This window comes from Ambystoma mexicanum, chromosome 5p (genome assembly GCF_040938575.1).
Source record: "Ambystoma mexicanum isolate Mex_15411 chromosome 5p, UKY_AmexF1_1, whole genome shotgun sequence".
Lineage (NCBI taxonomy): Eukaryota > Metazoa > Chordata > Amphibia > Caudata > Ambystomatidae > Ambystoma > Ambystoma mexicanum.
The window spans coordinates 28,730,896-28,749,763 of record NC_090930.1 but is presented as its reverse complement, the minus strand read 5'-3'; the positions used below and the strand labels follow the sequence as shown (position 1 = coordinate 28,749,763).

At 47.7% G+C, this 18,868-nt stretch overlaps 1 protein-coding gene across 2 annotated transcripts in view; it reads right to left on the bottom strand.

The window, feature by feature from the left end:
* The window catches only part of LOC138480687 (uncharacterized), a 142,567-nt gene that overhangs the window by 99,389 nt on the left and 24,310 nt on the right, over positions 1 to 18,868 (bottom strand). For both annotated transcript variants that reach the window (XM_069612364.1, XM_069612365.1), the window contains exons 3-4: positions 17,143 to 17,241; positions 16,398 to 16,468 (exon numbers count right to left, since the gene is read on the bottom strand). In XM_069612364.1, the coding sequence (XP_069468465.1) occupies positions 16,398 to 16,468; positions 17,143 to 17,241 (170 nt within the window). The remainder of the gene's footprint in view (positions 1 to 16,397; positions 16,469 to 17,142; positions 17,242 to 18,868) is intronic.

Genomic DNA, 18,868 nt, shown 5'->3' with positions numbered 1-18,868 from the left:
GGTGTGAATTGTCTGTGTGCACTGCTAAAAAATTTCTGAGCAGCACCCAGAAGGAAGCTGGGCAAGCGCACAGCTTAGAGGGAACATTGGTCATGGGGCATAGTGTTTGGTTGGGGGTTAGGGGTCATGGGGCATAGTGTTTGGGTGAGCGAGAGTGTCATGGGGCATAGTGCTTAGTTGAGGGGTGGGGGCAATGGGGCATAGTGCTTGGTTGAGGAGTGGGGGCCATGGGGCATAGTGTTTGGTTGGGGGGTGGGAGCCATGGGGCATAGTGTCGCACCCCAAGAGTGACCCCAATAATAAATAGGCACAGTATGCAACCCAAACAGCAAAGTATAGGAGTCCAAAATAACAGAATGTCCAATCAAGGGTCAATAAAATATATATAATTTTATTAAATAGACGATATGCAATAACTAAATTGAATTAAATGATAATGGAAAATGTGTAGTACAAAATCTAACTTTGAAATACAAATAAACATAGTTACACCTCAAAAACATTCTTTTTCCATGTGTTTAATAAAAATTGGGGGAGAAAAAGCCTCCCGCCAGCCCCGCCTACCGACCCACCAAATTTACTTTTCGGCCCTCTATAGCCATCATGTAAGGTACTTTCAGCCCTCTGTCAAAATCAGTTGTGCACCCCTGCCCTAAAGGGAGCCTGTGGTGTTCGAGAGAAGACACTGCATCTCTGCTATTTATGTAGCTAAACTGGTGGTCTGTTTTTTCACACGTGTAAAATGGGTTCAAATGGTGGAATCCATTTTACCTGGTTGGGTCCTTTTTGATCCCCCTCCTCCATTCACCAAAATGGAGGTGGTCTTTCGTTGGCTCGCAGACCTAAGGGGGGGCCACATGACCGCCCCCCCTACCCCAACTTGTACGTTTGAGGCGGCGGCTATCTTTGGCTCCTAGATGCCTATATCCCAGGAGTGGGGGCTGTGATAAGCCTGAAACTAGCTCTGACTGGAAAATGCAGATGCCCGTCTGGGATAGCATGGATGTATTTATTTGTGTGAAAGCCATTTGCCAAGTGATGGCTGACCACCCACCCCTCCGTTTTAATGATTTGTGGTGCCCGTCAGTGCTGTGTTCACTTACTAACTACTGAGGGAGATGAAAGCAGACCCCCTTATCCACTGCTGGAACTCTGCACCTGAAGGGTCTACTGCTCAAAGAAGGACCCAATCTCTGCATCAACATACTTTGACACCCCACCAAATCAGACAGTGAGGTTTTGCCTCTCCAGATATCTAGAATGAACCCACTGCACCTCTTGAGCTTGAAAGACCCTGACCACAGTGCTTAAAGAAAACCCCCACCCAACATCGCTGTGAAACCTGTTAAAAAAAGAACACAAAAAGAAAACTGTATGGCCAGAGAGCTCTAAAAAAACACTTGGTAGTCATTTTGCTCATACTCCGGGCTCAAGCAGCTGCCAATGAAAATAAAAATCAACACCGCATTGCAACCAAATAAAGACACGCATGTCGGACTTACTCACCAATGTAAAAAAACAAAATAGTAAAATTCGTAATTACCTCTCTCCTGATAGCCTTATGGACGACCAAGGTAACATCATTGACTCATGCTTGCAGTGCACTGTTCAAAATAGGCCCACTGAAGACCAAATCAATGATGAAGAGAAACCAGTGAAAATGCACAGCCGTTCACCATCAAGAGAGAAACCAGGATGTTCTACCTAAACAGTTGGCAATTGGTGAAGTGGCCATGGTTGGCAGGAGCCATTATACTTGCTTGGCTTGTGGGAGGTGGCAATTTTAACATAGGTTGGTTTACAGACATTATTACAGATGGGGAGGGATAAGGCGTTCCAAATGTGGGTTGAGAGAACAGAACATTCTGAAACTCCATCTACCATTGTTGGTGTATTTTTGTGTGACGAGAGTTGGTAGCGGTCCCTGTGGGTGGTTGTAGGGGTATAGTTTGCTTGCATAATATTGGTTTCCCCACTAGGTCATGCCCGATGGCCGCCCAACCACAGGGCATATGAAATGGATTTAATGGAGAACCAGTGCAGTTGGGGGGGCTAGACACATTCCCTTGTCCGTTACAGCTGGGGAAGTTCCTAGTATGAGGCCTAGTAAGGTGCGTTAGCTCAGTTTGAGTGGCAAATGCCCAACATAGATGGTTGAGCTTTAGGGGACAGTTGTCCTTCTAATTCTAGGTGATAAACACATCTGGGGTTGTACAAACTGATTATTCACATCATTATTTTGGGAGTGGGAGCAGTATGTGAATAGACTTTTGCTGTGTGTATAGCTGTATCATCAATGCCTGACGCTGTGGGCGTATCGACAGGGTTTTCCGTTATGTTGTCCACCCCACTCGAACCCTGGGGGTCTGCAAATTCCCCTTCCTCCTCACCTGATGAAGATGAGAAGTCCAACTTCTTTCCGCGGGATCGACGAGTGAAAGTCCGCCTCTCCTTGTGTAGATAGGGTCGGCCTCAGGAGGAAGCCACCGCGACCCTTTGGGAACGAATCGGCGGTGACTCCCCCCCACGGCAGACAAGTGAGGCAAGGGGAAAAGCCTTACGGCACAAAAACCCCTTCAGAGTGTAGATATCCGATGCAGCGGAACAAGAGGATACACCAAGATCAGCTGGAATACGGGAGACCGGAATGCCGATAGGTAGGGCTAAGTAAAGGCGAGTTGAGAGAACGGCACACAAATGAAATCAAAGGGGGGGGGGGGCAGAGAGAGAACTCAAAAGAGGCAAGGCAGGAGAGAAGGGATGCGAGCAATCCACGCGCCCAAGAGAAACAACGGGGCGCAGGCAAGAGAGAGAAGAGAAGATAACGGAAAGAGAGAGGTAAGAGAGAGGTAAGCAGAGGAAAATAGGACAGGAGCGGAACACCGCCAAGCGAGAGAACTGTGGAGCGCTAGCAACGAAGAGGATACAGAAGTTGCAACGCGCCGAGCGTAATCAGGGAAGTACACTCGGCAGCAGCCATGATGGAAAGGACTAGACCGCTAACAGCGCTTGGGAGCACAACGTGGCAGCACGGTTGGACGGCCGCCGTATTTCCACCTCTTCCATAAACGCCAGGAACCTGCGGTTGTGACAGTATGCCCCCCTCGAAGTCAGGTTTCCCCCGGCTTGCTGGGATGTAATCTGTGAAACTGACATATCAAACGGGGAGCATGTACATGGGTCCGAGGTTCCCAGGTATCCTCAGAAGGATAACCTTTCCAATGAATCAGATATTCAAGGCGACCTCTGTGGTAACGAGAATCCCGGATGTGGGAGACCTCGTATTCCTCAGAGGTAGAGCAGGCAAAGTGTGGAGTCTGGGGGTATTCTGTTTTCTGTTCCCTGATACGAAGGGACGTAATTGAGAGGTATGAAAGGTCGGATGAATGCGACTAAGATTCTTAGGCAGTCTGAGGCGATAAGCTACTGGATTGATCTTGGATAGGACTTCGAAGGGACCAATAAATCGGGGTGATAGCTTAGAAGGACGTACCCAGCGGGGCAAGAACTTGGTGGATAACATGACCTTGGATCCTCTGTTCCAATCCGGTACAGGTCTCCGGTGTTTATCAGCTTGTAGTTTTTTACGGGTGTTGGCCTTTAGAAGACTTTGGTTGGCGGTGTTATGGGCTTCCTTTAATCTAGACAGAGAGGATTCTAAGGATGGTATAGGAGTCTCAGTCCAGAAGGTGGGTACTATAGATTTAGGATGGTACCCATACCTACAAAAGAAAGGGCTGATCCCAAGTGCGCTGTGTACAGAATTGTTATAAGCGAACTCAGCTGTTGGTAAGAGGGAAACCCAGTTATCCTGTTGTTGGTTAATGAAACACCTCAAATACTGCTCAAGGGTCCCGTTTAGCCTTTCCGTCTTCCCGTTAGTCTGTGGGTGGAACCCAGAGGACAGGGCCCTTTCGATACCCAACAGTCTGCACAAGGCAGTCCAGAATTTTGAGGTGTATTGGCTCCCACGGTCAGACACAATCTTTTTGGGGAGACCATGCAACCTGAAGACATCTTTCATGAAGACTTCTGCCATAAGGGAGGCCAAAGGTATCCTGGGTAAGGGGGAAAAATGAGCCAACTTCGAGAAGGAGTCCGCAGTTACCATGATATAGGTACAGCCCTGGGAAACCGGTAGATCTACGATGAAATCTGTAGATATGTGCTTCCAGGGGCCTGAGGGAATCGAGTCTTGTTGAAGCAGGCCAAGGGGACTTCGAGTAGGATGTTTATTTTGCATACAGGTCAGACAGTTCTGGATGTATTCCTGAGTATCGGCTCGCATACCGGGCCAGTAAAAGGATCTCTGCAGTAATTCCAAAGTCCCTCGTAAGCCTCTATGCCCGGCCACCTTCGAGTTGTGACACCACTGGAGAGCCTGTATTCTAAGGTCCTGTGACGGAAGGATGAGCCTCCCTCGAGTGAAGTACAGACCGTCCCTCTGATCCACCGGAATCCTCCCCACTTGCAAGAGTGTTTCTTCTGGGGAAAGAGATCTTTCCCTCACTTCTTCCAAGAAAGACGATACAGCGGAAATGATCTTGATATGGGGAAACATGAGCTCTTTCTCATATCCCAGAGAGGTCTCATCTCTGCGAGATAAGGCGTCAGCAACCTGGTTTTGGGTACCAGGTATGTATGTTATGAGAAAATGGAACTGTGCAAAGAAATGCGCCCATCGGGCTTGTCTGGTGTTATAACACTCTTGTTGACGTACGATCTGTAGGTTCTTGTGATCAGTACGTATCAGGAACGGATGTAAGCTCCCTTGGAGAAGATGCCTCCATCCTAGACAAGCCAGTTTCATAGCTAAGAGCTCCTTTTCTATGACGGAGTAGTTTAGCTGACTAGGGTTCAGAGTCTTGGAGAAATAGGCGATGGGATGTTCTTGGCCCTGATTTGATTGTAGGAGAACGGCGCCAACCGCACCCGCGGAGGCGTCGGTCTCAAGAATAAAGGGAAGCAGTTGGTCCGGCTGTCTCAGAATAGGGGCAGAACAGAACCTTCTTTTCAGGCAGATGAAACTCTCCTCGGCTTCCCTGGACCATCGAAAGGGCCTGGAGGCTTTCTTGAGTACGGAGGTGATAGGCAAAGTGAGTCTGGAAAATTCAGGAATAAACTTCCGGTAAAAGTTGGCCAGTCCCAAAAATCTTTGAACCTCCTTGACCGACGAAGGGGAGGGCCAGCCCAGAATAGCTTCGACTTTCTTGGGATCCATGGCGATACCCTCGCTGGACAAACTAAACCCCAGATAGGAGACAGAGGATTTGCCGAAAGCACACTTTTCCGGCTTGACCAATAAATGATGTCGCTGCAGCCTGTGTAATACTTCCTTCACATGACGAGTATGCTCTTCGGGCTGACGGGAGTAAACCAGAATATCGTCTAAGTAGACAACAGTGTTTTGGCCCAAGAGATCAGAAAATATACGGTCCATAAACCTTTGGAAGATGGAGGGAGCGTTGACCAGTCCGAAGGGCATAACCTGGTATTCGAACAGCCCATGAGGAGTGCGGAAAGCCGTCTTCCATTCGTCACCAGTCCTGATGCGGAGCAAATGGTAAGCATTACGAAGGTCGAGTTTAGAAAAAACTACTGAGCCTTGGACGGTCTCCAGGATCTCCGAGATTATGGGCATAGGGTAGCGGTCCTTGATGGTAAGTTGGTTAAGCCCTCGGTAATCAATGCAAGGTCTTAGGTCCTTGGAGTCCCTCTTAGGAATGAAGAATAGGGATGCTCCTGCTGATGATCAGGAAGGTCGGATAAGTCAGTTGGCTAAGTTGTCATCTAAGTAGCGTCTAAGGACTTCCTTTTCCGACAAGGAAAGGGGATACATCCTACAAAACGGAACCAGAGCCTGAGGGACTAAGTCTATCCTACAGTCCTCAGGTCAATGAGGAGGATGTTCCAGGGGTTGTTGGTCTTGGAACACTGTGGCGTACTCCTGAAGACAGCTTGGGATACAATGGATCGTGCTCCTCTCAGGGGCACACCCCATCTTGACGCTTTCGAACAAGGGTCCTGGAAGACACTTCTCCTGGCAGTAAGCAGAATGAAAACTTAGAAGATTGGCCAACCAATCTATGGTAGGGTTGTGTCGTCGGAGCCAACCAATCCCCAAGATGACTGGGAAATGAGCTGCGCGAATGATATCGAAGCTCAGTACTTCAGTATGTTGTTGAATGGATACCCGTACCTCCTCTGTGGTGTGGGTAATGAGGCCGGAGCACAGAGGGGTACCATCTACTCCCTCTACCTTCTGGTCTTCCTTCTTGGCTATCCTGCGAAGGCCTACCTTGTCGGCCCATAGTGTGTCCAGGAAGTTCCCGGCTGCTCCACAATCCAGCAGGGCCAGAGTCTCCATTTCCTTTCCTCTGAACTGAAGCTGGACGGATACCACCATGAGACGTTGGTCGTCCGAGGGTTGGGCAGAAGTAAATGAAAGTGACATAGGAACTGGGAAAAACCCCTCGGTAGTCCGTCCTGCCAACTACCGAGGGCGTTCTTTTCCCGGACGTCTGGGGGGTACATCTGGGCAGTCTCTCAAGAGGTGTGTGGAGGAGCCACAGTATAGACAAAGGCTGCCCTCTCTTCTCCTCTTCTTCTCTTCCGCTGTCAAGGGCACTCTGGTTGCTCCTATTTGCATAGGTTCTTCCCGGGTGGATGGACGAGCGGCAGGTGAGGAGGTCGATGGGTGAGTCTCGGGGTAAGAGCTGGAGCTACGGGTCTCTCTTTTCATTCCTCCGTTCAGTCAACCGAAAATCTATCCGTACAACAGCCTTTATGAGATCTGAGAAAGAATCGGGGCGAGGGATCCTAGCAAGCTCGTCCTTCAGCTCTTCGCGCAAACCTCTCCTGAAGATGGTGTATTGAGCCTCTTTTTGCCAGCCAGCTTCTGCAGCTAGTCTTTTGAAGGAGGATATGTAAGTGAGTAGGTCAGAACCACCCTGACGTACATCCAACAGGTCTTCACTAGCCAGGTGAGCGCTCTCAGTGCGAAGAAATGTCTGCTTGAGAAGATCCTTGAATGCTACAAAGTTCTGTAACACTGGGTCGGACTGGGACACCAATGGGGTAGCCCACGCTAGGGCATTACCAGTCAGGTGTGTGATCATAAACCCCACTTTAGCGTGATCGGAGGAAAAGGCGTTCTGTCTGAAAGCGAAATGGATATTACAAGCTTCCAAGAATTCTTTAACTTTTTTCTCTGATCCGTCGAATTTGCCTGACACCAGAGGCAAAGGCGGTAAATCTGTGACTTGCTGTTCTCTGACGGTAACTCTGTTGGAGAGCGGTATTTGCCGTTTTAAGGGCTTGAACTTCCAGGTTTAAGTTTTGTACAGCCGCAACCAATTCTTGAAGTTGCTGGGGAGTTGCCATGTCAGTATTTTGGCGTTGCAAGCTATCATCAATGCCTGACGCTGTGGGCGTATCGACAGGGTTTTCCGTTATGTTGTCCACCCCACTCGAACCCTGGGGGTCTGCAAATTCCCCTTCCTCCTCACCTGATGAAGATGAGAAGTCCAACTTCTTTCCGCGGGATCGACGAGTGAAAGTCCTCCTCTCCTTGTGTAGATAGGGTCGGCCTCGGGAGGAAGCCACCGCAACCCTTTGGGAACGAATCGGCGGTGACTCCCCCCCGCGACAGACAAGTGAGGCAAGGGGAAAAGCCTTACGGCACAAAAACCCCTTCGGAGTGTAGATATCCGATGCAGCGGAACGAGAGGATACACCAAGATCAGCTGGAATACGGGAGACCAGAATGCCGGCGGGTAGAGCTAAGTAAAGGCGAGTTGAGAACGGCACAAAAATGAAATCAAAGGGGGGGGGGCAGAGAGAGAACTCAAAAGAGGCAAGGCAGGAGAGGAGAAGGGATGCCAGCAATCCAAGCGCCCAAGAGAAACAACGGGGCGCAGGCAAGAGAGAGAAGAGAAGATAACGGAAAGAGAGAGGTAAGAGAGAGGTAAGCAGAGGAAAATAGGACAGGAGCGGAACACCGCCAAGCGAGGGAACTGTGGAGCGCTAGCAACGAAGAGGATACAGAAGTTGCAACGCGCCGAGCGTAAACAGGGAAGTACACTCGGCAGCGGCCATGATGGAAAGGACTAGACCGCTAACAGCGCTTGGGAGCACAACGTGGCGGCACGGTTGGACGGCCGCCGTATTTCCACCTCTTCCATAAACGCCAGGAACCTGCGGTTGTGACAAGCTGCCAATGATGCAGTGAAACGAACGGCCTCCATATTTGGATGGCACTAGAAGTCCAAGCAGCATCTGCAGATCTTTAGTGCCCTTCTTCAGCAGGAAAGGTTGGGAACTACAATTACACAGCATCATGGGCGAGTAGGAGTAAGCTTTGTTTATTTATTTATTTGTAAGACGCGCTGAACCCAGGGGTATGTGGGCGCAACAGGTTATGCTTTTAACTTAGGTTACAGACATTACAGCATAGGATATACACACAATACAATTAGCTTGTAAATACGGTTGCACAGGCAAGATAGAAAGGGACACTACATTACACACACCAGCGGCGAGTACAGGAAGCAGGAATAGTGGTGAAAAAGCAGGCATAAGAGCTAAATTACATGATACAGTAGTATGTACAAGAAGCAGGCAGGCAATAGCAAGGGTTCAATTGTCATTTGTTCTAAGCCAATATAAAGTATTGCGTCTAAAATTGTGGAAGGATTGGTCCCCTCTCAGTGAATATGGGAGTGTGTTCCAAGTCTGTGCTGCCATAACCGGGAAGCTACTTCCTCCAGATTGTTTTAGTTTGAATATGGGGATCATCAGACAGGAGTGGACTGTTCTAGTGGTGTCAAGATGTCAATTTCTTTTACTATTCTCTCCGCCAAGTACGGTGGTGCTGCATTGTTGAGGCATTTGTAAGTGAAGGAGGCCCTTTTAAGCAGGATTCTGTCGTTGATGGACAGCCATTTGTTTCGTCGACTCAACTCCTAACTCTGTTAGGAATGCTCAATGCAGTTTTGAAGGCGTCATTCTGTAGTATTTGGATTTTGTTAACGATGTACTTACTCGCCCCCGAATACAAGGTATTACAGTACTCCAACTTCGAGAGGATGAGGGCGTTTGCTAGGATGATGCAACTTTCTTTGGAGAGGAATGGCCTACAGGCACTGATTAGCTTACAAGTGTAAGCTGTTGCTGGCGCCATAGTATTAACTTGTGTGCTTAAGGTTAAGGCAGAATCTAATTAGAAACCTAAGATTTATACCTCCTTAAGAACATTAATATTATTCCTGTCAATATTGAGAGGGCATGTTTGGAGCCGAGTTTGTTCAGGTTGGCGACGGTACCAAGTATAAAAAGCTCTGTCTTATTATTCAGGCATAGGCCGTGGGCTGCCATCCATGCCTGAATGATTAGGTAGATTTTATAAGAAATCTAGAATACATGTTATAGTGAACAACCTGCAAGCACTAAGCAGCGTCTCCTTAGACCTGCACTGGACTACGACGGCTGTCGTGGAATGCAGCTCCACAGACTGAATGTGGTAGGTCCCATTACAAAGGGAGATATTGAGGGTCTAGGCAGCTTTTTGGAGTTTGAGTATGTACAAAAGGTTTTCATAAGGTTTATTGTTGCAGTAGTAGTGCCGGGCTCTCCGTTTGTTTGCGTGATGGCGAGAATATGATCCATTAGTAGGCGAATTGGTGATTTTGATCTTGTAGGATAGCATCTTGCTTCTAACAGACTGCTGTAGAGGGGCAAAAATGGGGTCGGCGAAGTCATAAATATAGCGTACAAGTCATGTGCTGGGTTGAAGGACATGGTGAGTTTGTGCAAATAGAAAGTGCCTTAAATTGCCAAAGTCACGTGTTTGTGTAATTTCTTTGGTATGTGGACGTGGACCTCAAGAATGCTTGTATGCTCATTCTGCCTAGTGTAGCTTCTATGCAATACTTGGGGTCGAGGCAGGGATTCACTTTGGTCTACAGATGTGGAACAAGGCATGGCTGTAGGCATTTGTTTACACTTTAGGGTTGCATAGATGGGTAATACGCCAGTAGGGTTGGTGCTGCCACCTGGAGTGTAGGTTTTCAGCAAGTCTACTGAAGGAATGACTCTGGACAAAAAAGGAATAAGGCGGCAGTGTGGGTGATGCACTGTGGCACGCTAGGTTAAGTACTGGTGGAGTTGTGAGCGGTTCAGAATAACGGACCTTTTAGAGAGGGAGTCCGGAAAGATTGGGGGGGCGGGGGGGTAGAGGGCGGTAGAGGTGAAGAGTTAGAGATTTATGCCCCCAATTCTGAAATAGTATGGAGCAATAGAAATGATCCAAGACTTCAGAAAAGACTGGTTCAGGTGGATGAGCGAGAAGGTTTGTACTGTAAAACAGGCGTCTGTAACCTTTGGCTCGCAAGATGTTTTGGTCTACAATTTCCATGATCCCTCACCATGGACTATGCTAGCCAGGGCTGATGGAAGTGGAAGTCCATGACATATGAGATTGCAGACCCCTGCTGTAGAAGGTGTCAAGGGGCTGGTGATTTAGTGTTTCAGGATTGGGATTTGTACGGGTGGTTTATGTTAGGACTGATTTTAGGCCAACCTATACTGTGACATGGACAACTCTAGGGAGCCAAACTAGATCAAGGTAGCTAGGCGAGTGGTCTAGGCTAAGTCTCAAGAGGTGGTGAGCTTGTAAGGGGTCCACAATGAGTACACACAGTGCAGCAGTCAAAGATTACACCTAGACAATCGGGTATAAACATACTTCTTTACTTATGGCCAAAATACAGTGAAAAATGACTACAGCCAGGTAATATCACACAACACTAAACAATACATAAATAAAAATACTGGTTTAAGGCAAAATACATAAACCACTTATCAGAACCGGCAAACCTTTTCTTTCCAACAACAGTTGCATCATTTTGGCCAGAGTCCTCATTCTGTTCCGTTTGGATTATTGCAACGTCCTTTACATTGGCTCCAATAAAACCATCATCATCGGGAGAATCCAAACCCTCCAAAACAATGCCCTTGGAGCGGCATTCGGTCTAGCTAGGAGAGATCCTATATCTGAGAATGGGCGACAAAACAACTGGCTTTCGACCAACGACAAAATCCAGCTTAAAACAGCATCATTGACTCAAATCACTGAACAATGCTGCTCCCAGGTATCTGAGACACGCCACAGAAGGACATCCATTAGACCCTCCAGACTAGTCAACTCGAATTGCCTCTCCATTCCCAGATTCAAACTTTCTAAGGTGGGAGGTAGTAGCTTTCCCGTCAGAGCCGCCCAGCTATGGAACTCGGGAAGATCAATCATACCAGAACTGTATCAATTGGCTTAAGTCAACAGGTCATGAAGGCCTCGACTCCTTCACCACTCTGTACCTAGTCAGTTACGTTTCTGCCATTCTGCTCCAATATAGCATCCCCTACACAAGTGCCCACTCCCGATTGTAAGATTCGTAACTGCTACCTATGCCTGGCTCTGTATATATTTGTTTGCCTTATGTAATATATCTCTGTAACCCAAGCTGTGAATTTCCTCGTAACCTCTTGGCCCCGATACCCTCGGGTCTGGCACGCAATACAAATAAAGAAACAAACAAAAACCCCTAAAAAGAAAAAAAAGGTACAGAATAGTATTGGCACTACAGGTCCACAGAGAATAAATCCTAACCTCAGGAGGTCCATCCATAAAATGTATGGGGCCTTGCAAACTTTCATACAGTTCTTTGAAGCTGGAAAAAATGAACAGTCCAGTGAACCGTTGCAAATGTCAGGGGACAAGTTAATGCAATTAATAAACGCATTCCCAACTTTCGGAGTGATTGTGTGAACACGCAATGGCAAAGCCAAAGAGGTTTTGTAAAAGTTAGCAAACTTTTAAAGAGAGTTTAGGGAGCAGGCAATTATCGCTATAACTCACCTTCTGTACTCCGATTCTTCATGAGATTTGGCAGGTCGGTTGAAGACCCGAGGTCGCTTTTCCCGCCGTCAGTCTCAGCCATTGATGCCAGGGGTTGCAGGATCGAGCAGATCTCTGGTCCGTGCCCGATGCGGATGCAAGGACTCAGTGGAAGAATGCAGCAAAACTCAACGCAGGGCCCCTCAGGACGGGAATGGACGCAGGTAAGCAATTTCAGACAACGGCCACCGATGCACAGCGACAAAAAGGGATCCTCTTGTCGCGGTCAGACCTTCCCTTCCATCTCAGTTCCCCTTGCTACTAGGACCACAACATTTCACAGAGGTAAGTCTTATAGGACAAGCTGAGGAACTCCCAAGTTATAGGCCGCAACTCGGAACAGTGACACCGGCAGCATGGTAGCCCAAACTCAGGGTTGGTCAGCCACAAGGCGGTCCTGGGGCACTTCTGAAGGCTCTTCTTTGTAGGACTCTGAGCTGACGTTGAGAATGGTGGTTCCCTCCACTCCAAGGGTCACAGCTCTTCACAGGACTACTGGGGATCTTCCACAGGACAGAGCTCTAACAGAGCAGCAACAGAAGTTGGCTGCCAAGCCTCCTTCCGACGGGACCACGGTCTCCTCGCAAGTCTTGTAGCTGGACCGGAGTCGTGGCTCCTTCGGTTTCTACCAGGATCTCTCTAGAGTGGGTGCAGGGGTCCTCTTCCTATCTTAAGAGCAGCTGCCCCCACTAGCCAAGGCAGATCTGGGGCATCCCCCCACCCCTCCCTAAGCCCACAGCAAGGCTCCAATCATGACCACTGGCAGAAAATGTCATTTATTCCACCCAGACACACTGGCTCAAGTATGTGGATTGGGACCAGACCGTCCCATGCCACTTCCTGGCAGCAAACACACATAGCCCTCCAGTAGTCCGCTAAAAGCCGATGCTTTCCCAGGTACTGGAAGTCCATATAAGGATTTTCCTGGCCTCACATGCCAGAAGATGGCCAAAAGACAAGTGTAAAATCTCATGGCATGGCAATGTTTGACCACTAGCCACAGTCAGTAGCCAAATGTGGTCAGTAAACGCAGTAAGGCTAAAACGAAATGCACCAGCAGAAATGGAAAAAAGGTTACTGCTGCCACCAGCTTGTTAATTTAGCACACAGTGCAACTACAAATCCTGCCGAGTGTTAGGCCAAAACAAAAAGCGTACTGCATTGGAAGATGCAATGTACAGTGATACAAGGTTACAAGTGATATTAATTTACTAAAAGTAGTAAAGTAACAAGACTGAGGGAAACAATGTTCCCCAGTACTGACATCAGCCTGAAGGACATGTTCGCTTCCCCATGACATATGAGCCAAAGCCAGTGCAGTGAAGCCTTCCCTGTAAAAAGAGCAGGTCAGATACAAAAATTAAAGCAACAAGTTTAGGGATCGATATAAAGGATGAGGAAGGTGCAGTAAAGACGAATATTTCCTAACATTTTAGGAGAGAGCAAGGGTAATCCATGCACAATGAGGACCATACCACCCCACTCTTATCATTAACGACTGTGGTAAACATGGTAGTCATCTGCTAGCACCAGTCTGGAGGGAGTCAATTTGGTGACTGAGCATACATTGGACCAGATTGCACTGCAGAGCATTGCCCTCAGGCTGGATACCACCATTTTTATAACGCATGCTTGTCTGAAGATGCCTGGTCCTGTCCAGACAGTCAATGACCACTCGCTCTTCAGTGCACCTTGTTGCCCCCCCCCCACCCCTACCAAGGAGTGTTTGGGATGCAACGGGGTCGGAGCCTGTGCAATATCAGAGTCCGAATCCTGACCTTTTGTAAGGCCTACTCCTTTCCGAACGGTCCCCCAACAATTAAAGGTCCCTTGGGCCGGTTTCAAACATATCCAGTTGTTCAGAAACTGATACAAAAGTTGAACTAGTTAAAGCCTTGCATGAAAAAGTAATTACGAAAGCGGCAGATGGGGATGTGAGGGGGCAGAAACGTGAGGTGGACAACTTTTGAATGATCTCAAAATATACAATTTTATTAAATCATAGGTTTTATCAAACGCCTCACTTTCCTTACTCTGAAGAGGATTTCCCTGAATATCCAAAACTAAAAGGAGTTCCTTTTAAAGCACACATGATTAGGCTTTCATTTGTGTCAGAGGGTTATTAGATTCAATTAGCTTCATTCAAAGCGTTTTACTCGTACGCCAGTGCCAGGGAAGAGGTTTGCTCTCACGCGAGTGCTACTTTTGTAATGTCCCATTGTCTGACAAGCAACAGTCGGTATTCTATTGCTTTCACTCATACGCCAGTTATTCTGCTTGGCTACAGTTGCCTGCCTGTATTCGCGCGAGGGCTCAGAGCGCTTGGTTACACTCGCCGGCTTCCGTCTTGTTTCCTTTGCGTTTTGCAGGATTTGTATTGGTTATGGCTTCTTTAGGACACACACCCTTCCTCTAAGAAGGAGCCTTTGTCCTCGTAATGCAGTCACAGAGCTCCTCTTGCCCCCGAGACCCTCGGCTGTACTCCAACTCTCAGCCCCAGTCTCCGACACTTTTTGCAATATCTGAAATTAGGTTCACATGGGGAGAAAGCAGTCTTCCATCATGTTTTCTGCTGCGCAACCTCTGTAGTTCCAATTTAGGGGGAACAGGACTCTCTCAGGACAGGCAGCTGGAATCTGCTTGGTCCAAGTCCTGGCGTCCCTTCTTTTCGATTGGCGACAACGTGCACTTCCTCTGCTGCTGCTACGGCTGCAACTATTCCTGCCACACCTCCAACTAATGGCCTGCACCTAAAGGTGCCTTTTAAGCCGCTCTGCTTCCCTCAGGGGTGGGTTATTTTGTTTAACAAGCAGACCTGCAACATTGCTCTTGAGCCCTCTTCCTCGTCACAGTACAAGAGAGTATGGGACTTTTAGTCCCAACCAACAGAATTAGGTTTTCTTATTTCTTCTACTTGGCAATAAGGTATTAGGAGTGAGGGATTGCCGGGAAAGTTAAACAAGGGGGTTTACCAGCCTTCCTGACTCGTTTCCCACCCCATGCGATCCTCCCACAGAACACCATCCCTGGGATCAGGAGGCATCTGCCCTTACCTGGCCACATGAGAAGGGTTGCAGGCCAGGTTTGTGGGGTCACTGCGATTCATCACTGGGGACTATAGCCAGTTCCACCTCCTCATCAAAGCCTAGCTTCAATGCAGGACAGAGTGGGAATGCAGACTCTAAAACAACGTGCAGGAGACCTACTTGCCTATCTGGTACAACTCCATTAATAATTACAGAGCTCAAATGGCCCGAAATCACACAGATGATACTTTTTAAGTATCAGCTGTACTACACGTGCACTGACGCGATCACCCGTGTCACCAATCCTACTGAAAGAAGCATAAAGTAGTCTACCTTTGAGACCTTTCCCAGGCACCCCGTCAACTATCATCCAGATGGAGGTTATGAACAAGCCTATCACCACAGAGATTGGCACACTTACGGTACCCTATTTTCAGAAGGTAAACAGAAGGTCAAAATAGAGACATTTGGCACGCCTAGACAGGTCATCCTCAGGGACATGATAATATAGAAGGGTTGAAGAATTCACACCAGAAAGGGGCTAGCCACAGGAGGAAGTGAGTTCTGTGTTGTGGTCACAGAATTCAAGGCAGCGCAGACTGAAGCTTCCCACGTTGAGGTGAGACTGAACCAGAGTGCATGCCAGATGTTCAGGGTTGAAGATTCTCTGGCCAGTTCAGCTCCGAGTCTTAGTTGTCCTGGCATCGAAGGGACACCCGCTTCTGTGTCAGGCACGATCACGAGCTTCATGGAAACGAGGCCTTCATGCAGGAGCTGTAATCCAGGTTTTCGCACTGGATCCCTGGAAAGGAGCACTACTGTGGGTTGCTTCTGGTCTTCTTTGGAGAGGCAGAGCTTTGTCGTCGGATTGTTCGGGGTGTCAAAGAGTGCTGGAGCACCGCTGTAGTGCTTCCTCCAGCAACAGACCTTCCAGGGTGCAGGTTCGGAGAACCAGCTGTAAGCAAATGGGAGAGTGGGTGACCCCTCAGATCATCGAGACAAACTACAACCTCCATTTTGATGAATGGATGGGGCCAAAGGAAGGCAGTCAGGTAAAATGGTGTCTAACCAGTTGAACTATTTTACACAGGTAAAAAAGCCACCAACAGCATAGCCACATAATTAACAGGGGGTGCGTATCCTCTTGGAGACTAAGGGGTACCTTTGGTGTACCCCAGAGCTGCACTTTCAGTCAGGCCTGAGATTAAGCTTGGCTGTGAGGAACCCAAAAAGTAACAAAAATAAGTGCTGGGGCTACCACATGTGTTAAACGTGGGCTTTCTTCCCAAGACACATACACCCACCTTCCAACCCCTTACTCTAGATCATTTCCCATCTGTGCATGCTCATACCCTTGCATCATCTACAGTCTTCCAACAAGCCTACTCCCATTCACCCTATAGCAGCTTTTTTCTCACTTGTTTAGGGAGATCCAGGTCTTCGAGCCAGTCTTTAGGAAGCTCCTTCCACGCATCCTTATAGTTTTGTTCTGTAAAATAAAGAAGAACGACCATGAATTTGAAAAGAGAATAAATACGGCCCGTTTTGCTGCCCCACCACCAAAAAGACCCTATGTTCCTTGATATGATATATGTTAAAGTCATTTATAACGCACCTGTACACCAGCATTTCTTGGAATAGATACTACTTATATTGAGCCCTCCTACCTTTATAGAGGTTAAGAGATTTATTCCCTATGTCCCAGCTCCACTAGTGGAGACCTACATGGGGAATCCATCTTCATTTCACAGCGGCAAACCCTCTCAGTCAGGAAATGAGTTTTCAGCCACCATGTGGCAGGTCTGTGTGCTAAATAGAACTCTAGAATCATGAAGAACGAGCTTTACACCTTGGCCACAGCCCCCAGACAAATGCCAGAATACCAATTAACAGTGTTCTGTGCAGAACTACATATACTAGAATCCATCTAATATATACCCCCACCTGTTTCACCAGATACTAAAAAGGCGGTGTCTGACAAACTATGTGTACCAGAATCCCATTTGATAGGCTCGATCAACCATGCACCAGATTATCATTCAACCCACCGACGGTTAGCTTCAGCCTCAGCAAACCTAACGTAGACCGAATAAATAACGTATCCCTCTTCCTGAAAGATCCTCCTAAAGTAGCAAGCATCCCAAAAGGGAGTTCCATACTCACTTGTCACCCCAGAATAGATGGGTCGAAAGTAGGTGCCTCCAAAACTGCCCGCTTGCAATACCTCCTTTGGTGTCATGTTTGGCCGAAAGTTTGGAAAATCTGAAAATAACACAAAGTTTACTAGAATCCATCAGACATGCAAAGAAAATCCATCACCTTTGATTTGGAATCCAAAACATTCTCCGCCTGTAACAAGGCGCCATCTTCGAGACACTAGTATGGCTGAGTGCCAAGGACGTCCCATCTTACAGGTTAACCACCTTGGGGAGATACCTGGGCTTAGAGAGATCTGGAAAATTGCACTACTAATCAATTTATTTCAAAAGACTTCAGTGAGGCAAAGTAGGCCTACGATGGGATCATCCCTAAAGGCTATCCAGGCAGAAAGCTCCTACTTCCAGACGAATCGCTGAAATGCAAATGTACATGATTCACCTCTCTCAGCTGCTAGAATATATCCACTTATTCCCGCGCCTAAAGAGAACTGCCAGTTGTTGAAAAACAAAAACAGCTGGGAAGTCGAGTGGGATGGATTAAATCCCAAGACTGGACTCATATCTGTTCTGCACCATCTTGTTGGAATATAGACCTAGACATGATACACACAGAGGATAACACACCATCTATATTGGCCACCATGGAGGGTGTGGCATTGCAAGCTGTTACCAACAGATAATGGTTAGTTATGCAAGACTGATAGTGGCGTTACAATTCAGATGTTCGATAATAGATGGGAAGGAAGTACTGCAGCAAATAGATCTAATTCTGCACATGTCCTTTCCATGATACTCTATCCATTGTTAGGTCTTAAACTGCAGCCTCTGGGGGGACGAATGGGTACACGCTGCACTTATTGGGGGGACAAATGGGTACACGCGGCACTTGTGTCCAAGACACCGATTTCAAGAATGTGGAAATACTCAGCTAGACCTTCCTATCAGGATTGGCTAAACAGCTGGATTAAGTTATCTACCAGAGGTGCAAGACCTGGCTGGGAAGCAATGGAGTGCTATTCAAGGGATACCCACTGAAACATGCGGAGAAAACGACAGACCCGGCCTCCTTCCTAAGGAAAGGAGACTTAGCTCAGATGGGCGCTGCATACAGTGCTTGGCATGGGGGGCAGTGAACAGATGCTGTATACATCCCCCATCCCTACCACCTACTCTGTACGGTGGCACACTAGTGATAAGTTATTATGGTAGGTTGCAATAAATTGATCAATAGTACAGGTAAGCATGCATGAATATATGCACGCAGGGATAACATTTTCAATTTGCAAGCTGCTAACCAGGTATAAGGTCAGTTAAAAATACATCCTTATAGCACTGCAGCTAAAAGAGAATAGCAATACTAAGCGCACAAGCCGGGTCATACAGCGCACAACAACCCTGTGTATAAAGCAGATTCATAAAAATGCCTATAACAAGAGAAACTATATTAAAATAATATAGTGAAATAAAACGAAGAGCCTTACCAGATGGCAATGCAGGCATCAGTTGCTCTGCCTGCTCCATCTCTAAGGATGCTTGACATTCGAAGGTAAATGTCCACCAGGAATAGGGCAGGGGCCTCTGAGCAATCGACCACCTCTGCAATCATTGCTTCCCTCACACCAAAAACCGCCATGCCACACATTCCTCTTCAGGCTCTCTCCCTGGGTCCAAGGACCAGCTGCTGCAAACAAGTCCCAAAGCCGGTGTGTCCAGTAGACCCAGGTGGCAAC